This window comes from Emydura macquarii, unplaced genomic scaffold (assembly GCF_026122565.2).
Source record: "Emydura macquarii macquarii isolate MOO-44397 ecotype Brisbane River unplaced genomic scaffold, CSIRO-AGI_Emac_v2 contig_2636, whole genome shotgun sequence".
Taxonomy (NCBI): domain Eukaryota; kingdom Metazoa; phylum Chordata; order Testudines; family Chelidae; genus Emydura; species Emydura macquarii.
This window is the reverse complement of record NW_027132773.1, coordinates 28,779,034-28,795,438: the sequence shown is the minus strand read 5'-3', so window position 1 is coordinate 28,795,438 and position 16,405 is coordinate 28,779,034. Positions and strand designations below refer to the sequence as shown.

The 16,405-nt window shown below is 45.4% G+C and overlaps 1 protein-coding gene across 1 annotated transcript; it reads right to left on the bottom strand.

Moving 5' to 3' along the window:
* Nucleotides 1-9,567: 9,567 nt before the first annotated feature.
* On the bottom strand, nucleotides 9,568-15,968 carry PIM3 (Pim-3 proto-oncogene, serine/threonine kinase). Its single transcript, XM_067564366.1, has 6 exons — nucleotides 14,224-15,968; nucleotides 13,697-13,806; nucleotides 13,478-13,528; nucleotides 12,687-13,050; nucleotides 11,266-11,442; nucleotides 9,568-11,157 (listed from the first exon to the last, which is right to left on the bottom strand). Exons 1-6 carry the CDS (start codon nucleotides 14,306-14,308, stop codon nucleotides 10,973-10,975), a joined length of 972 nt encoding a protein of 323 aa, XP_067420467.1. The 5' UTR covers nucleotides 14,309-15,968; the 3' UTR covers nucleotides 9,568-10,972.
* Between the last annotated feature and the right edge of the window lie 437 nt (nucleotides 15,969-16,405).

Here is a 16,405-nt window from a genome sequence, read left to right as displayed (position 1 = left end):
TTGGGGAGTACCTGCTAAAAATAGACAGGCCTGTAACCAGAGCTGATCCAGAGAACAGAAGGGTGTGCTGTCTGCTGCTGGGTGCTAAGATATGAGATGTGGACCTGAGGCTGAAGAGGATTCTAATGGGAGCGGGAAAGAATCTACTGTTGTCCTCCATGTGGGTACAAATGATATAGCTAGATTCTTGCTGGAACATATCAAAGGAGACTATGCCAGGCTGGGGAAGACACTTAAGGAAATCGAGGCACAGGTGATCTTCAGTGGGATTCTGCCTGTTCCTAGAGGAGGACAACAAAGGCGCGACAAGATTCTGATGATCAACAGATGGCTCAGGCAGTGGTGCTATAATGAGGGCTTTGGGATGTATGGTCACTGGGAGGCATTCATGGACAGAGGATTGTTCTCTTGGGATGGACTTCACCTGAGTAGGGAGGGAAATGCACTTCTAGGATGGAGGCTGGCACAACTGATTAAGAGAACTTTAAACTAGGGAGTTGGGGGAGATGGTTGGGAGATGCCCAGATAATCCCATGCCTAATTTTTAGCATTGAGAGGGAGGAAAATGAAGCAAGAAAGGACACAGCAATGGGGAGCAGAATGGACATTTAGAGGAAGGGTAGTGTAGATACCAGTCTAATAGGTGATATTGACAGTAGAAATACTGTGCCAAATGAGGTAAGGAACATGAGCGAAGCCAAACAACAAAAATTAAGATGTTTGTATACCAATGCGAGGAGCCTGGGTAACAAAATGGAGGAACTAGGGCTACTGATAGAGGATGTGAAACCAGAAACATGGTGGAATAGTAGTCACGACTGGTGTACAAATATTGAAAGGTATGTGCTGTTTAGGAAAGAGATATAAAGGCAAAGGCGGTGGAGTAGCACTGTATATCAATTATGAGGTAGACTGTAAAGAAATTAGAAGTGATGGAATTGATAAGACAGTCTGTCTGGGTTAAAAATCACACTGGGGAAGAAAACTACTAGAGTTTCCCCTGGGATAGTGCTTGGGGTGTGCTACAGACCACCGTGATCTGATTTGGACATGGATAGAGAACTGGGAACTGTGTGATTATGGGAGACTTTAACTTCCCAGATATAGACTGGAGGACAAGTACTAGTAGTAATAATAGGGCCCAGATTTTCCTGGATGTGATAGCTAATGGATTCCTTCATCAAATAGTTACTGAACCAACAAGAGGGGATGCCTTTTTAGATTTGGTATTGGTGAGTAGTGAGGACCACATAGAGGAACTGGTTGTAGGGGACAACCTTGGTTTGAGCGACCATGATCTAATTCAGTTCAAACTAAATGGAAGGATAAACAAAAATAGTTCTGTGACTAGGGTCTTTGACTTCAAAAGGGCTAACTTTAAAAAATTAATGGAATTAGTTGGGGAAGTAGACTGGACTGAAGAACTCATGGATCTAAAGGTGGAGGAGACTTGGAATTACTTGAAGTCAAAGTTGCAGGAACTATCTGAAGCCTGCATCCCAAGGAAGGGGAAAAAAATCATAGGTAAGAGTTGTAGACGAAGCTGGATAAGTAAGCATCTCAGACAGGTGATTAAGAGAAAGCAGAAAGTCTACAAGGAATGGAAGATGGGAGGGATCAGCAAGGAAAGCTACCTCTTGGAGGTCAGAACATGTCAGTGAAAAAGGCCAAAAACCAAGTAGAGTTGGACTTTGCAAAGGGAATTAAAACCAATAGTAAAAGGTTCTATAGCTATATAAATAGGAAGAAAACACTGAGGATTGGGTGGAGGTTAAGGATAATCTAGGAATGGCCGAATATCTAAACAAATACTTTGCCTCCGTTTTTAATGAGGCTGATGATGAACTTGGGGATAGTGGTAGGGTAACTAATGGTAATGAGGATATAGAGATAGAAATTACCACATTTGAGGTAGAAGCTAAACTTGAACGGCTTAATGGTACTAAATCGGGGGGTGGGGGGGACTGGATAATCTCCATCCAAGAATATTAAAGGAACTAGCACATGAAATTGCAAGCCCATTAGCAAGGATTTTTAATGAATCTGTAAACTCAGTGGCTGTACTGTATGACTGGAGAATTGCTAACATAGTTCCTATTTTTAAGAAAGGGGAAAAAAAGTGATCCGGGTAACTGTAGGTCTGTTAGTTTGAGCTCAGTAGTATGCAAGGTCTTGGAAAAAATTTGGAAGAGAAAGTAATTCTTTCTACCGAGGTTAATGGTAACTGGGATAAAATACAACATGGCTTTACAAAAGGTAGATCATGCCAGACCAACCTGATCTCCTTTTTTGAGAAGATAACAGATTTTTTAGACAAAAGGAATGCAGTGGATCTAATTTACCCTAGATTTCAGTAAGGCATTTGATATGGTTCCACATGGGGAATTATTAGTTACATTGGAAAAAAGGTGGATTAATATGAAAATTGAAAGGTGGATTGGATGATCACAGGATGACTGAGCCGCCAATGTGATGAGGCCGTGAAAAAAGCTAATGCGGTCCTTGGATGCATCAGATGAGGTATTTCCAGTAGAGATAGGAAGGTGTTAGTACCATTATACAAGGCGCTGGTGAGACCTCATCTGGAATACTGTGTGCAGTTCTGGTCCCCCACGTTTAAGAAAGTTTTAATTCAAACTGGAACAGGTGCAGAGAAGGGCTATTGGGATGATCGGTGGAATGGAAAACCTGTCAACTAAAATTAAATTGACTTCACTTAGCAGTGTAGACACCCTGAGAGTTCAGAGGCATGTTCACATGTATTCACCTACCATGACCGAAAGGGATGCAGGGCAGGTAATGCCTTCGCTGCTGCCAATGCATCTGCAATTGGCTCACTTCTGCTGCTATCTCTGCCACTGCTTTCTGCAGCTGGCTGCTACTTTGTGGCTGTGGCTAACTCTGTCACTGCCATCACAGCTCACATCTGCCACTGATGCTGCTTACTGCCACTTCTACTCTGCAGCATTCTGAGGTTCTGCCACTTAACTCAGTTAGTGTTAGTGTTGTTAGTGATTTCAGATCTCAGTGATTTCACTGGGTAGTGGGGAACCTCACCAGTCATGCAGTCTCTGCATTCTTTCATTGCAGCGCCATCCCCACATCAGATCTAAGGTTTAACTTCTAGTCCTGGTCATCAGTGATTGTTGCAGCAGATCTAGTACACAAATAATGTTTTGTACAATGCTGCAAACTTCCCTAGTATTTTGCACAAAAATGGGCAATACCCCATTCAGTTTTTAGTAGCATTTTCTGTAATTTATCCCTGCCACTAATCACAGATTGAAAATAACTGCTGCCGTGAATCATTGACAGTGAACCAAGAAGTATACTGATCACAATACCCTGGGTTTTGCTTATGGCTTAATCTCAGTTTGAAGGTTTAACACTGACTCACCTTAGAAAGAAGTGCAAGATAAGAACATGTCCCACTAATTCCTCTAATGGTATGATATAAGCAGCTTTTTAAATAATAGTTTATGTAGTCAATTAGCAGAGCATTAGCTAGAATAGATAGAATACTTACTTAAGTCCTTACTAATGGAGCTTAATCACAGTTTATCTGACGCCAATATTGAATTTATATTATTACATAGGCGTTATATCTCTGTAGGCCAACTTTGATGATCTTCTTTACAAAGTATTTTAGGACAATGTAAATTCCAAAATCTGAGATATGTGTGCAATGGTTTTTATAAATACCTGGAAGTCATTTAAATTTCTTTGAATATTCAAGTGCAATGATGCCAGACTGCTGTACAAATAAATAAGTAAATAACAATGGATCCAAAAGTATTGCATCCATTTATAGGGAGGGACTGGTAGCTAAAAAAAGCTGTGCATGAATCATCATATTGCACCTCACTCCTTCCATACAGCACCCCTGTTATCCTAGTTCTGGCACTCTCCTAGGCCACTTCTCTTACCCAAAGCAAAACCCACAGGACATATGCAGCAGAGTGCTGCTTTATGCTCACCTTTCCCCTAGATCATATGGCTCCACCATATTAATGAAGAGTTCTGCCTAAAAGCAGATGGCAAATGTAGTTGCTTGTAACTTCAATGTGTGCACAAACCTGCTGATCTATAGGAGCCATGAAGGCCTTTTCTACATTAGGAAAACTGGGGCCCATAATTTGCTACCAGGGCAGATTTGTCAGAGATCGAGTCTAATGCAGACAAGACTCGGGCATTTTTACCTCCATATTGTCTAAGCCGGCTCTGTTTCTACCACTGTTAGAATTGCAACCAATATCCATTGGGCCAGACACCATACAGCCTGGCAGAGCAAGGATTTGAAAAGGTGGTCTCACATCCCTGCTGACTGTCCTACCCCCTTGGTTATTAGCTATAATGCAGTGAGTGCTCACTCACTTTTTCCCACTAGTTTTTCACAAGAAAGGGCTGACCTGGCTTAGGTACCTAACTCCAGGTGAGGATTCATTCCTATGAATCCCAAGTTGAGATAGTCCTACCCTCCCCCAGCCTTGAACTATGTGCTCTACTGCCTTGGAGTGGTGGGGCCTAAGCCTTTCCTCTCTGCTCAGTATATCCTACTGGCTAGTTTAGGCAACTCCCCACTCAGCTTGTTGGCTTCTATGAGTCCCTTTCTTAGGCATCTAATCCTCTCCAGACATTGCATAGGGAAGCTGGATGCCGAACTGAGGGCTGAGGATTCCACTGGGCGGGAGAGCACCTAAAAGTTGTGTGCGGGAATGCTGAGCACAGGCTATGCTTAAGTCCGTGTGTAGAGCTAGCCTGAGTCTTTTCCATGTAAAATCAGGACGAATGTTCTAGTTGGACCTACAAGAGTCTCTGGCAGTGTGCACTTTTTTGGGGTACACGCTGTTTGGGTATCTTTTTGGTTGTTTTCTGCTTAAAAATAGGTGACCCCAGATTTTTTGTACTGAACTCAAACAACATGCAAATTTTACTCCCGTGTTAAGACAGTACAAGCAGATATATGCAAATTGGATGCAGCCCTCTGCTCCTGATAAGTTGCTAGTATAGCACTTGGTGCCCCAGAGTGTCTTTAGGTCTTAGTTTTAATTACATGACTTTGGGTCTCTCTTTTCACTTAGTTCAACTGCTCTGCAGCTCTAATAAAGCAGTATGACCAAAGTTCAGCATGTATTTGGTAAGCCACCATTACCTAAGGGAAAAGCCTCAGGCAAGAATATTAGTGGTTCAAAGCACTGCTAACCTTGCAGCTAACCAGTCAGTAATTTAGAGCCATAGTTTGCTATATATCTGCTTAGATACAGTAACATTAAAAGAACTTCTTTTTACTTGCACAGAGTTGGTGATATCAACTTTGAGACAATTAAGTTACTAAACCTCCAGCTGCCTCATAGGCAATTGGTGACCAGGAGTTCATATTTATGTAGTAGTTTTGCCATTCTGTTCATGGGGAAATGAAACTAATAATAGGGTGAAATGGTCATAATGCTCTGGCACACAGTTATCTCATTTAAAATACTATCATTATTTGTACATTTCTGTGCTAGAGGACAAGTTTATCTCATGGTGATTGAAGCTGAAGTCTTCTTGGAGCAAAGGTCAGTATAGGTTTTGAAATAGGTGCCCAGATACTGTGATGATGAGGGCCATCTAAGTACCTGGGGGATGGATACACTATTCCAGCAATAATCTTAAACTTAATATATAGTATGGCTAAATTGCACAGTTAACCTGGACTCTTACCTATGTTTCATACCAACCCTTCCTGCCATCATCAACACGCACAAATTTCTGACACAGGTTTGGAGGTGCTTTAAACTCATGCTAGTTTACGAGAGTGTGGGCATGGATTAGAATGCAGACTCTGCTTTAACTCAGGCTAGAACCACCCACTTTACAGTGAGGACACAGGCTAAAACACTCAAGTGCTGAGTGGCCTTCACTGCTCTTTGCACAATTCCCCCCTGAAAGACCGACAAGTTCTCCAGCAGTTGACACAACTGACAGGGAAAGAATCCTAGAGAGTCTCAACACACAAAAAACCATGGGATATGCCACCAAACACATGTTGGCAAGTGCAGAAACAGTGAACGCACACTAACATGGGTATGGCTTTGCAGTGGGGACACTCACGCCCAGGCTAATCTGGCTGCACAGATGTGGGTGCCAATCACTTGCCTTAAACGTATAGCATAGACATAGCCATGCAGAGCTGGTCATTTTTTAAATTCATGCTCCACACCTATCCTTTTTTGAACTCATTTAATCAGATTTTTAACTTCCAAAATGGAGTAAAAGGTATGTTGTGTTTTTCTCCCAAAGACTGCACTGCAACAGCTAAATTTATATTTCACAACCAACTTCTGTTCCTAGTTGCTTTAAGAGCTTCTAGAGGTGAAAACCTACTTATGTATATGCTCAATCTCTTAATTGGTCTACTATGAATTCTTTATAATCAGGTGTGTGCAAAGGAATACATTTTGGCCACTTTTGGAGGGGCACTTTCTGTGACTCCCATGTCCCTCCCCAACCCCCCATGGCCTTGGGGCTGGTGGAGCTGGATCTTCCCCAGTGGCCGGAGGAATTGGCTCTCCCCCCACGGCTGAGGGGCCAGTGGAACTGTCATCTCCCATCCTGGCCCAGGGCAGGAGGTGTTCGCTCTCCCTGTCCTGGCCCTGGAGGAGTTCTGTGCACTGCCACCTATGCCCCTTCCTCTCCCAACCTTGCATGCACACCTCTGTTTATACATCTGACGAAGTGGGTTACAGCCCACGAAAGTTTATGCCTGCAGAAATTAAATTTGTTAGTCTTTAAAGTGCTACAGGGCTCTCGTTGTTTTTCCTGTTTATAATGAAAGCCTTTCAAATCTTTTGAAATATTTAAGTCCAATCTTGCATTGCTTTTTTGCTCCTAAAGCTACTAGTCAAGAGACAATATGTTAAAAAAAATCTCTCTGCAAGACTCAGGCATCATATTTTTCAGAAGATATACTTTAGTTTCACCAACAGAGGTCACTAAATCACCACATGCTGAAAGAAAACCATTAAATATTTTGGGAGAACACACGCTGAACAAGTTTTCTGATGGAAGTCTATTACATTTTTAAAAGACCTTTCACTTGCTCACTTTAATAAAAATCATTTTGGTTAAGTAACTGGAAAAACAATACAATATCTTGATTATGCATATAGCATGCAAAGGGTTGTTAGGAAGATGGTTATCAATTGTATTGCAGAAAAGAGAGCATTGATTTATAAAAGTACATTTAGTATCTGAAAAAGTTTGAAATCAGAGCTAAGGTAATGGTGTACATAAATTGGCTTAGCTGCCAGTTAAATCACAGTGTAAAACTTAAATAGGGTTCTCATGTTTAACAACTAGAATCTCCCATGATCTAATTAATGCTACTTTTCATATTTTGCAATGTCAGGATCCAACCTAGTATGCAGAGATGAGGCGATAAGGAAGAGTCCTGGAGCAATTAAATTTTTAAAAAATCAATGCTTAACAGGCAGCAATCAGGGTAAAACCAAGAGCTGTCAGATGTATTAGCACACACAGCCAGTTAATAGAATTGTACCAACAAATGTCATTTTCAAACCTACAGCTATAGTATAAACCTGTTTCTGCAGATAACTACTATCCACTCAGGATATGGTACTCTAGCCATTCAGCTCCCATTAGAGCCCAGGGGAGTTGCACAGCTAAAGCCTTGTGCATCATTTTGAGAATATACCTTTTATGTTGAACTAATCCCAGTGGGGAGTCAGCACTAACATTGGTGGCATTTTGACCTTTTTTCCTTTTAACATATTTTGCCTCAATAGCAAAAGGTAAGAACGTGTTTTTCAGTTGCAAAACAGACCATTTCATCAGGTTTTTTTTATGAATGTAAGGCATGACCTGTGAAATGTACATGGGGAAAGTTTAGACAGTCATTTGACATTTAACAATAGCTTTACAGCTATGCTTTTACGATTTTTTTTTTTTGGTGTCCCTTTGAAACTTACTCATAGTGATGGGCCTCACTGACACCACTCAACAGCAGTGTGAAGCTACTGGGGTGGAAACGTTAATTGTCATCAGCTACTGGAATTTCTCTAGAGACTACTTGTGACTAGACATATGCTTCCCTAAACAAACTTCACTAGCCTTTTGGAACAGCTTTCTTACAACTAAAAGGAATTATCTGAACTATTTCAAGAGAAAACCCCCCAGGTTTTATCCTGAATGTTCTTTTCATAGTGCATGACTTGTAGTCTCCCAGTTTCCATGTATGTAAATTATCTGAATAATGGTTGTACTTTGTGTACATACAAACTGCAAACTCCAGTTGCCTAGTGACTAGAGTTGACATACAAAGTCTGAATTTTTATCTAACAAGTCTTTTTAGGAAAATCTAAGTTGAATGCGAATGTACCCAGGTTAGATTATCAGAACAAGACATGCTATTAAAGGATACACCTGCCTTCACTCTTCTTACTTGGATCAGTTGAAATATTTTTAATTCTCCTCTTACAGTTAAGAGCTACTTAAAACTCCTTTGAGGGCCCCCACTTCCACCACAAAACTGCAAGAAAAGAGATTTGCCCTTCCATTTTCTGCTTTACCTCCTGCTATTCAGTGGCATTTTAAGTCCAAACTAACCTCAAAAGCTTGACCTTATGTTAGTGAGTGTGATTGCCCATGGGCAACCTAAGTATCAATGGATGAGCTGGCAGAAGGGTTCCAGGAAGGGAAAATAAAACGTGAGAAGTTTTTTTAAGTCCTGATTTTCACTATTATCTTAGATGTTTTGTAATAGTGCTTCAACATCATAACCTATAACGTGGCTTTTATAATGGTGGAACCATGCTGTAGTCAAACTTCACAAGCTTCAAAAATGGGAGCATTTCTGTGGGTCTTCATCCCTAATTGACTGATCATTCAGTTAAACAACTAGAAGGCTGAACTTGATATTCACTTCTGTTTGTATGGCAAATCACAAGACTAGCCTTGGCTTCAGTGTAGGCCCACATGTAAAACTGGGATCACATTTGATTCCAAACAGAAAATATGAAATAGTAAGGAAAAATGTTGCAATTGGTCTTGCTAGCCAACTTTTTTGAATGAAAAGCGTTCATGTGTCTTGAAAGTATATTAGTTGAAACTGCCAGCCTTTCTTGAACACCTGGCTCCCTTAGACTCATAGTTCAGACTGATGCACAGGAAATTTTTCCTCCCCCAAAATAGGGGTAAGTTTACTTTCCACTACATCAGATTATGAAATAGTAACCCATAATTAGGTAGGAAAAGGGTACTTTGTTATGGTTTAGGAGAGTGCTAACAGTAGTTCAAGTACCAGCCTATTCAAAAAGCCACTCTTTATAGATTGATATTGAACTATTTAAAAAAAAAAATGCTAAACATGAAGAAAGTTTATGTAGATGAAGTCAAAGTGAGTGACTGTTTGAGCAAATAGGTTAGAGCATTTCTTTCCAATTAATTCTCTGGTTCAGCTGCTGGAGCCCCTTCAAGTTATGTTCTTCAAATATTTATAATAACAGCATTGTTCCCCATGTGGTCTGAAATGTAATGCTGAGTACAAGTGAATACATGTTACAGTACTATTATATACAAAAAAAGTTTAATTGAAATACCTGTATAAAAAATATGATCTCCATACATTTCACACTGTTAAACAGAAGAAAAAAAATCCAAATTCAAGCTGCATAAATGCAACCAGATCACAGAAACACAGCTATTAAAATAAATTAAGGTTTATGACTCTGCCACCCTACCTTCCAGAGCCAATACACGGAGACTGTACAATGTCAATAATTTAAAACCCTTCCAAATAGCATTACTTTACATTTCTGGTACAATAATACCAGACGAAGGCATACTGACTAACTTTAAAAAGTCACTATTTCCCTTAAATTAGACTTTGTACAACAATTTTCCATCTTCCGACAAAAAAACTGGTAAGGTCAGAATATTTTTTTTGTTTTGTTTTTTAAACATAAGTTGACAGGAATGCAGAAAAGAGTGTCATGGGCAAACCACTAGAATTCCCATGGGAGGAGGGGGAAAGCAGTGTTGAATATAACTCTAACCAAATAAATTAAGCAAATAAATAGTCACAGTTAAAACTGTGGGAGGTCTTCTAAAACTTCAAACAATAAATAAAACTATAATACATGGGAAAACCAGATTTACATAAACACATTATACAGGTATGGAAAAAAAGTCCTTGAATATTGCATTGATTGTGCATTTAACATGCCCATACATACTTTAAGACTCGCAGGTTGACAAAAGGAAAGGGGTGGGGAGGGTGGGATTGAGAAAGGGGCTTCTCATGCCCAGTGACAGAGATGATAAAACAAAAAAAAAGAGTGAATGTTCCAGATAAAAAAGCTGATATACCTGTTCATATTTGTATGCAGGCTATTGGAAATATTTTGGAGCAGCAGAGGTGGGTTTTGGGGTGGGATGGGGACTGAAAGGAGTGAAATGTCTGTGTTCAAGTATTCCATCACCACTGGATGGGACTACTTCATTCAATCACCGAACATATTCTCCACTGCATCATAGGAGCTGCTTCCTCCAGCACTAGTCTAAAGGGAGCAAAATCCTATGATGAACTGGATCTTCTTTGGACATACACAGCTCAAAAAAGAAAGTCCCACTGAAGCAGCTTTCAAAAAGGCACTCAAAAGCAAATAAAAATCTAGTCCAGGCTCTATGAGAGCAAAAAAGTTTACCATGTATTCAAGAGGTCACTGCTTTCTTAATAAGGTCAGTCTTTTGACTAAGTAATGGCCTGCAACTCCCAAACATCAGCGTTTCCAAAGGAAATCTCTCATTCCAAAGCAGAAACCAGCAAAAGGGGAAAATAAAATCAAGTCCCTCAGACAAAGATTCAACTACAGAATAATGAATGCATTTTTCTAGCCCCTCCTACATATTGGCAGCAGCACTGTGGTCTTTCTGCTTGTAGCTCCCCTCCCATTGCAAGGTCCTTAGCGTATCACAGACTCTCGTTGCTTGAACTTGTGCTAGATACATCAGTATCAAGGGTCCGTAGCCTTATGTCACAGTCCTCAGACTTCACTACTTCAGATTTGTGCATCCATGCATGGTCAAAAATTTGCTCAAGTGTTGGTCTGTCTGAAGGCCTCAGTGAAAGGCACCATTTGATCAGCTGCTGACATTCTGAAACAAATGAGGTAGAGACATTAGGCTAGAAAGCACAAAGCCTCAAACAGAAAATAACTGATTATCACAAATTAAATGTTAATTTCTTTTTGCATTTGAACTCACCAGGTGATATTCTTCTCCTGAAGTATAACCGGCCCCTCAAGATCTCTTCATCTTGTTCAAAAGGGATGTCTCCGCAAACCATGTCGTACAGGAGCACCCCCAAGGACCACACTGTTGCTGACCTCCCATGGTATCTGTGGTATCGGATCCACTCTGGAGGACTGTACACTCTTGTTCCTACAAATGAAAAAAAGAACACCCCCCCCCCATCAGCAAACTAAGTTATTTTTTTTCCCCTAACGTTTTAGTTGAACTGCACATTCATATCAAACCATACAAGACTAAGATTTTTTGGATGTTTGGGAATGTTTTAGTGGGCCAAATTCATCCCTGGTGAAAGTCCAGAGAGGCTGGCTACTGTTACACCCTGAATACATTTAGGCCATTAGCTTGTGCTGTGTTGTTGCAATGACTAACACTGCTTCCATCAGCTGACTGTTTACTAAGGCAAGGCTCCCTTTCATTGACCACGTGGTGTCTACAACATCACACCAAAAATAGACACAAAAGGACAAAGGGAATAGTGGGGGCAGGGGGAGGACAGGGATGAGAAAAGAAACAGAAGGTGACACCTCAGGTCTACCTTATTACATATAGCTAACTGGCTTTATCCACTTCCAAGACAGTGTAAACAAAATACAGATCTGTTCACAATTACATTTTTCAGAATAATAATAAAAAAGGCTAAGCTGCCTCTCTGAACAGGCTTTTGGAAACCGTCCTCCCTTGGCACTAGGCTGTTCCTTGGATACCAAACAAAAACTGGAATTCGTGATGCTGAAGGTCACATGGCCAGGAGGTTCGGGTTTCACAACAAATAGATGTTAAGTGCAGCAGCTGACGGCGGGCGGGGAACCAGAAAGTCCCTCATCTACACCAGGCAGGCTCACAGCAAAGGGAAAAATGTTTTGCTCTTCCTTCTTGTTTAAGAAGCATTTCAGCTTTCCTATATTAAACCCCCCCAAATGTATGCCTCCTAAGTGACTTTATTTATCCCAGCACTTTAAATCTGCAATGCAGGCATCAGCTGTGGGGAGTTATTGATTCAAATTAGAAAACAAATATATACACGTTACACCTAACATAGATGGAAACGCCTGGCGCTGGTGAATGCTGACTGTAAACAGATCGCCCTCTAGGAAAATGCCTTTTCCAAGGCAGGGAAATATAAACTGCTGCGTCACTGCCTGGAATCGCTTCTTTCCTACGCAACTGAACATCCCCAGCCGCCTCCGGTGCAAAGGTTTTAATTACCAGCTACTGCAGCAGAGCCACCTTTTGTTATTCTTGTCAGGAGCTAAGAATGTGATTAACAACCAGACAGGGAGGGTGCATCGGGTAAGCCCCGGCACAGGGAGGGCTTTGCTGTCTCACCCGCACAGAAGCATTTTGGGGGATGGGAGGGAGGGAGGGGCACATACCATCGAAGTCGGTGTAGACGGTGTCCTTGAGGAGGGCTCCAGACCCGAAGTCGATCAGCTTGAGCTCGCCCGACCTGAGATCCACCAGCAGGTTCTCGTCCTTGATGTCCCTATGCACCACGCCGCAGGTGTAGCAGTGGCGCACCGCCTCCAGGACCTGCCGGAAGAAGCCCCGGGCCGTCTCCTCGTCCAGGGCCCCTTTCTCGGTGATGAAGTCGAAGAGATCCTTCACCAGCTCGGGCCGCTCCATGATGATGAGGTAGCCGTCTGGCCGCTCGTACCAGTCCAGCAGCTTGATGACCCCTCTGAAGCCGGAGCCCACCTTCTTCAACAGGACGATCTCCAAGGGCACCATGGCTCCGCTCTGGGCAGCGCAGGGAGACAAGGGCTGCGGTCACTCACAGTGCAGCCCAGGCGGGGTGGGGGGGGAGGGAAGCCAGCCAGCCAGCCAGCGCCCCCCCCCCCCTTTTTTCCCACACGCACACACCCGGCTCGGAGCGCAGAGGCAAACAAATCCCACGCGCTGCGCTCGGAGTCTCCCGCAGCAGCGCGGAGGTTGGGGAAGTCCAGCACCGCCCCCCTGGAGGGGGGGGGGCTCCGCAGCTGCCGCAGTCAGAAGGGGAGGGGTCCGGGGGAGAAGAAACCCCGCCAAATCTCCCTCCACCAGTGTAAACACCACCACAGGGAGGGGCCCCTCCCCACCCAAACAATAGCCGGGGGAGAAAGCCGGCTCCAAGCCCCCCCTCGCACCCACCGCGCGCTGTTTCACCCACTCCGCAGCGAGCACTTACCATCGGGCCCCATTCGGTCACCCGCTCCTTCGCCACATGCTTCACGGCCACCTGGGGGGGGGAGAGGGGAGACAGACGCCGTCAGAGCCCGGTGGGCCAAGCCTCTGCAGCCACCGCGGGGCGGCCGTGATGCGCGCCCCTCTAGCCGCCCCGAGCAGACAGCAAGACACAAGCACGGCTCCCACCCGTAGCCACGCATCCAATCCCTTCCCTCCTTACCGGCAAGCCGTCCGCGATCCTGCTCCCCGCGTACACGGTGCCGAAGCCGCCGCTGCCCAGCACGGAGCCCACCTGGTAGACTTTATCGAAAGGCTCCTTCTCCACTTTCACTAGAAACGGGAAGACAAATTAAGAGGGTTGGGGTCGCTCTATTAAGCAGGCAGGACACGAGGAAGCCCCGCCGCAGGGGGAGCTGCCCGGTTCCTAACACCGGCACATGCTGCGGCTCTTCATCCTCCTAAATAAACCCAGTGCGCAGGGCGGCTGTGTCCTACACCCCGGCCAGCAGCGATCCGGCCGCCAGCCAGCGCCAAAACGTCCAAACACGCCCCGCTGGGGTGGCCGCCGCGCACCCTCCCGTCACCGCCCGGCGAACCGGGGAGCTGGCCCCATCCCTACGCGCTTGGCTAGCCGGGAACGTGACACAGCCGGGAAATCCTCGGAGCTTGCAAACGCCCCATTCACGAGCGGCGGGCACCGCACCGCACCGCGGCTTGCAGGCAGCCAGCGCGTCGCTCACCGCGTACCTGGCTGGAGGATTTTCACCGGCAAGTGATCCATGCTGGCGGGGTTGCAAATGTGAGCGAGGGAGCCGAACTTGGAGAGTAACATCTTCCGGCGGAGGCGGGGAGGAAAAGATCCTGCAGCCAAAAGGTAGCGAGTGTGTGTGTCCTCCGGGCTAATGATTCAATTAACGAACTGCCGAGAACGGGAGGCGCAGGGCGCTCGCCTGCCCGGCCCAGGAGGGGAGCTGCTCAGCGGCTGCCTGGCTGCCCGCTCCCCCGGCCGCGGTGGATGTTGTAGCAGAGGGTGGCACGGGCAGACACCTCCAGGAATAAAACAGCGACAAAGAAGAATCCAAGCTGAAGCGGCGCGGAGCCGGTTCAACCAACCGCAATCAATGACCAGGGCGATGCTCAGCTTCTCCCGCCGCTGAACCCAACCCCCCCGACCCGACGCCAGCCGCCGGGCTGCAGACAAAGTGGGTAAAATCCGCCCCGGCTAGAAGGACAGCGCTCGGGGCTGCTGCTGGCAGGGTGATTGCGAATTCAATCCAACGCCGCAGTGAAGCCGTTCACCCCTCCCGAGGCAGTAGCAGCGGCGCAGCCTCCTGGGTGCCTGCTCACTTCTGAGCTCACTTACAGCGAGGAGCAGCCTCTTAACTCTCAATGTTTTGGTGCGGGAAAGAGAGACACAAATATCCCTCCGCGGGGGAGTGGGTAAACACTTCGCCGTGCGGTCGGATTTCTTCCCCGCCGCTAGCGCACACAGCGCCGGGACGTCTTCGTGCAGCCTCCGGATCAGGCGGGGACTGCAGAGTTCCAGGCTTCCAGCCCGCAGTAAATACGGGGGGGGCTGGAACTACTTACTTGTAGTAGACGCGCAGAGTTACACACTGTCTGATATATTCTCATCACACACGAGCAAAAAAAAAAAAAAAAAAAAAAAAAAAAAAAAAAAAAAAGCGAGAGGAAGATTCTCTCATTTGCATTAGCCAATGAAGGGCCATCTTTTCAAAGGGGTCTCGCGCTGTAGCCAATCAGGGGAGGGGGCTATTTGCATATGCTTAAGTGAGGCCAGGCTCACGGGGCGGGAATTCCTAGGCGCGCCCAGTTTTCCCTTAGTTGTTTCTCTTCGCCCGCTTGCGCTGAGGAAAGGTCACTCACTCTGCGCCGAACTGAGACACTGCGTCTGGCGCTGGGGGGGGGGGGGGTAATTAGCGGGAGAGAGCAGCAGCAGCCGCCACCATGATCACCGTTGGGGGGAGTCTGTATCCATGCTGCTCCTTTGAGGAAGCCGCCCAAACGCAGAGTTTATAAATCAGTTCATTTCTAACCCAGTGATCGCTGGATTAACACATCCTGCTCCCTGGCCTATTATAGCTTCATTTGTGCCCGCCCTCTGCTGTGATTTCTTCCTCAGCGGCTGGCTGAGCCGAGCCGCGTTTGGCAGTGGAGTTTGCATGAAAGAGGAGCGGCAGAACCCCTGGGCAGGAGCCGTGTGTCTTAGATGCAGCGTGTCTTTGTGTGGCCGGATCTGCTGCTCTATAAATTGGTCTATTAAAGCGCACGTGCGTTAGGAAGAGCAAATGGGATTCCCTAATACATGCAGGGAGACTTCAGTATGTTAAACCTGTGCCTGCCCTTGAACGGAGAACGGCCCTAGTTAGCCGCCAATTAAGGATCGCAAGAAGCCCTTTTGTTTCCTTCTCCCGCCGGCGATCGCGTTAATCGATTCGCGTTCGCACGGGGCTGGAAAACCGCACACAGACGCTGCAGTGTCGCACGTTGGATCTCGTGTGCGTGTGTCTATAATCGTTCACCTCTGGTTTGACGTCTGGCGCTGGCGGCTGAGATTGAGACCGAGATGGTTCCCTTAATCCCTTCCCGTCATAGTCCATAGAGGGCGCTGAGGCAACAAGAAATCACCCCCGGCACTCTGCAGCCGAGGGAAAGCCGCATGGCGTCCTCCCTCAGGCGAGGCAGGCGCTCAGAGCTGCTGCCAAGTCTAGCAATTCTACATTAATTTTTAAGGCAGTTTTCAGAAACACCTCCCGTTTACAACTTGTTTCAATGAGAGCTAACTTCACCTCGTTTTTGCCATTCCCATGGAAACGGGAACAGCTTGAGTTAGCCCTGCCTACTGGCTCAGGTTTGCTCAGGGTTTCTTCACCAGTTCTGAGCAGAGACCCCTCCTTATTTCTTTTGG

Bases quoted from the DNA above. Each gene is read 5' to 3' on its own strand.
- PIM3 (XM_067564366.1), bottom strand. From the start codon at position 14,308: ATGTTACTCTCCAAGTTCGGCTCCCTCGCTCACATTTGCAACCCCGCC. The intron at 13,807-14,223 runs GTACGCGGTGAG...TCCCGTTTCTAG, and splicing joins GGTGAAAATCCTCCAGCCAG to TGAAAGTGGAGAAGGAGCCT. The intron at 11,443-12,686 runs GTATGTGCCCCT...TTTCATTTGTAG, and splicing joins CGTCTACACCGACTTCGATG to GAACAAGAGTGTACAGTCCT.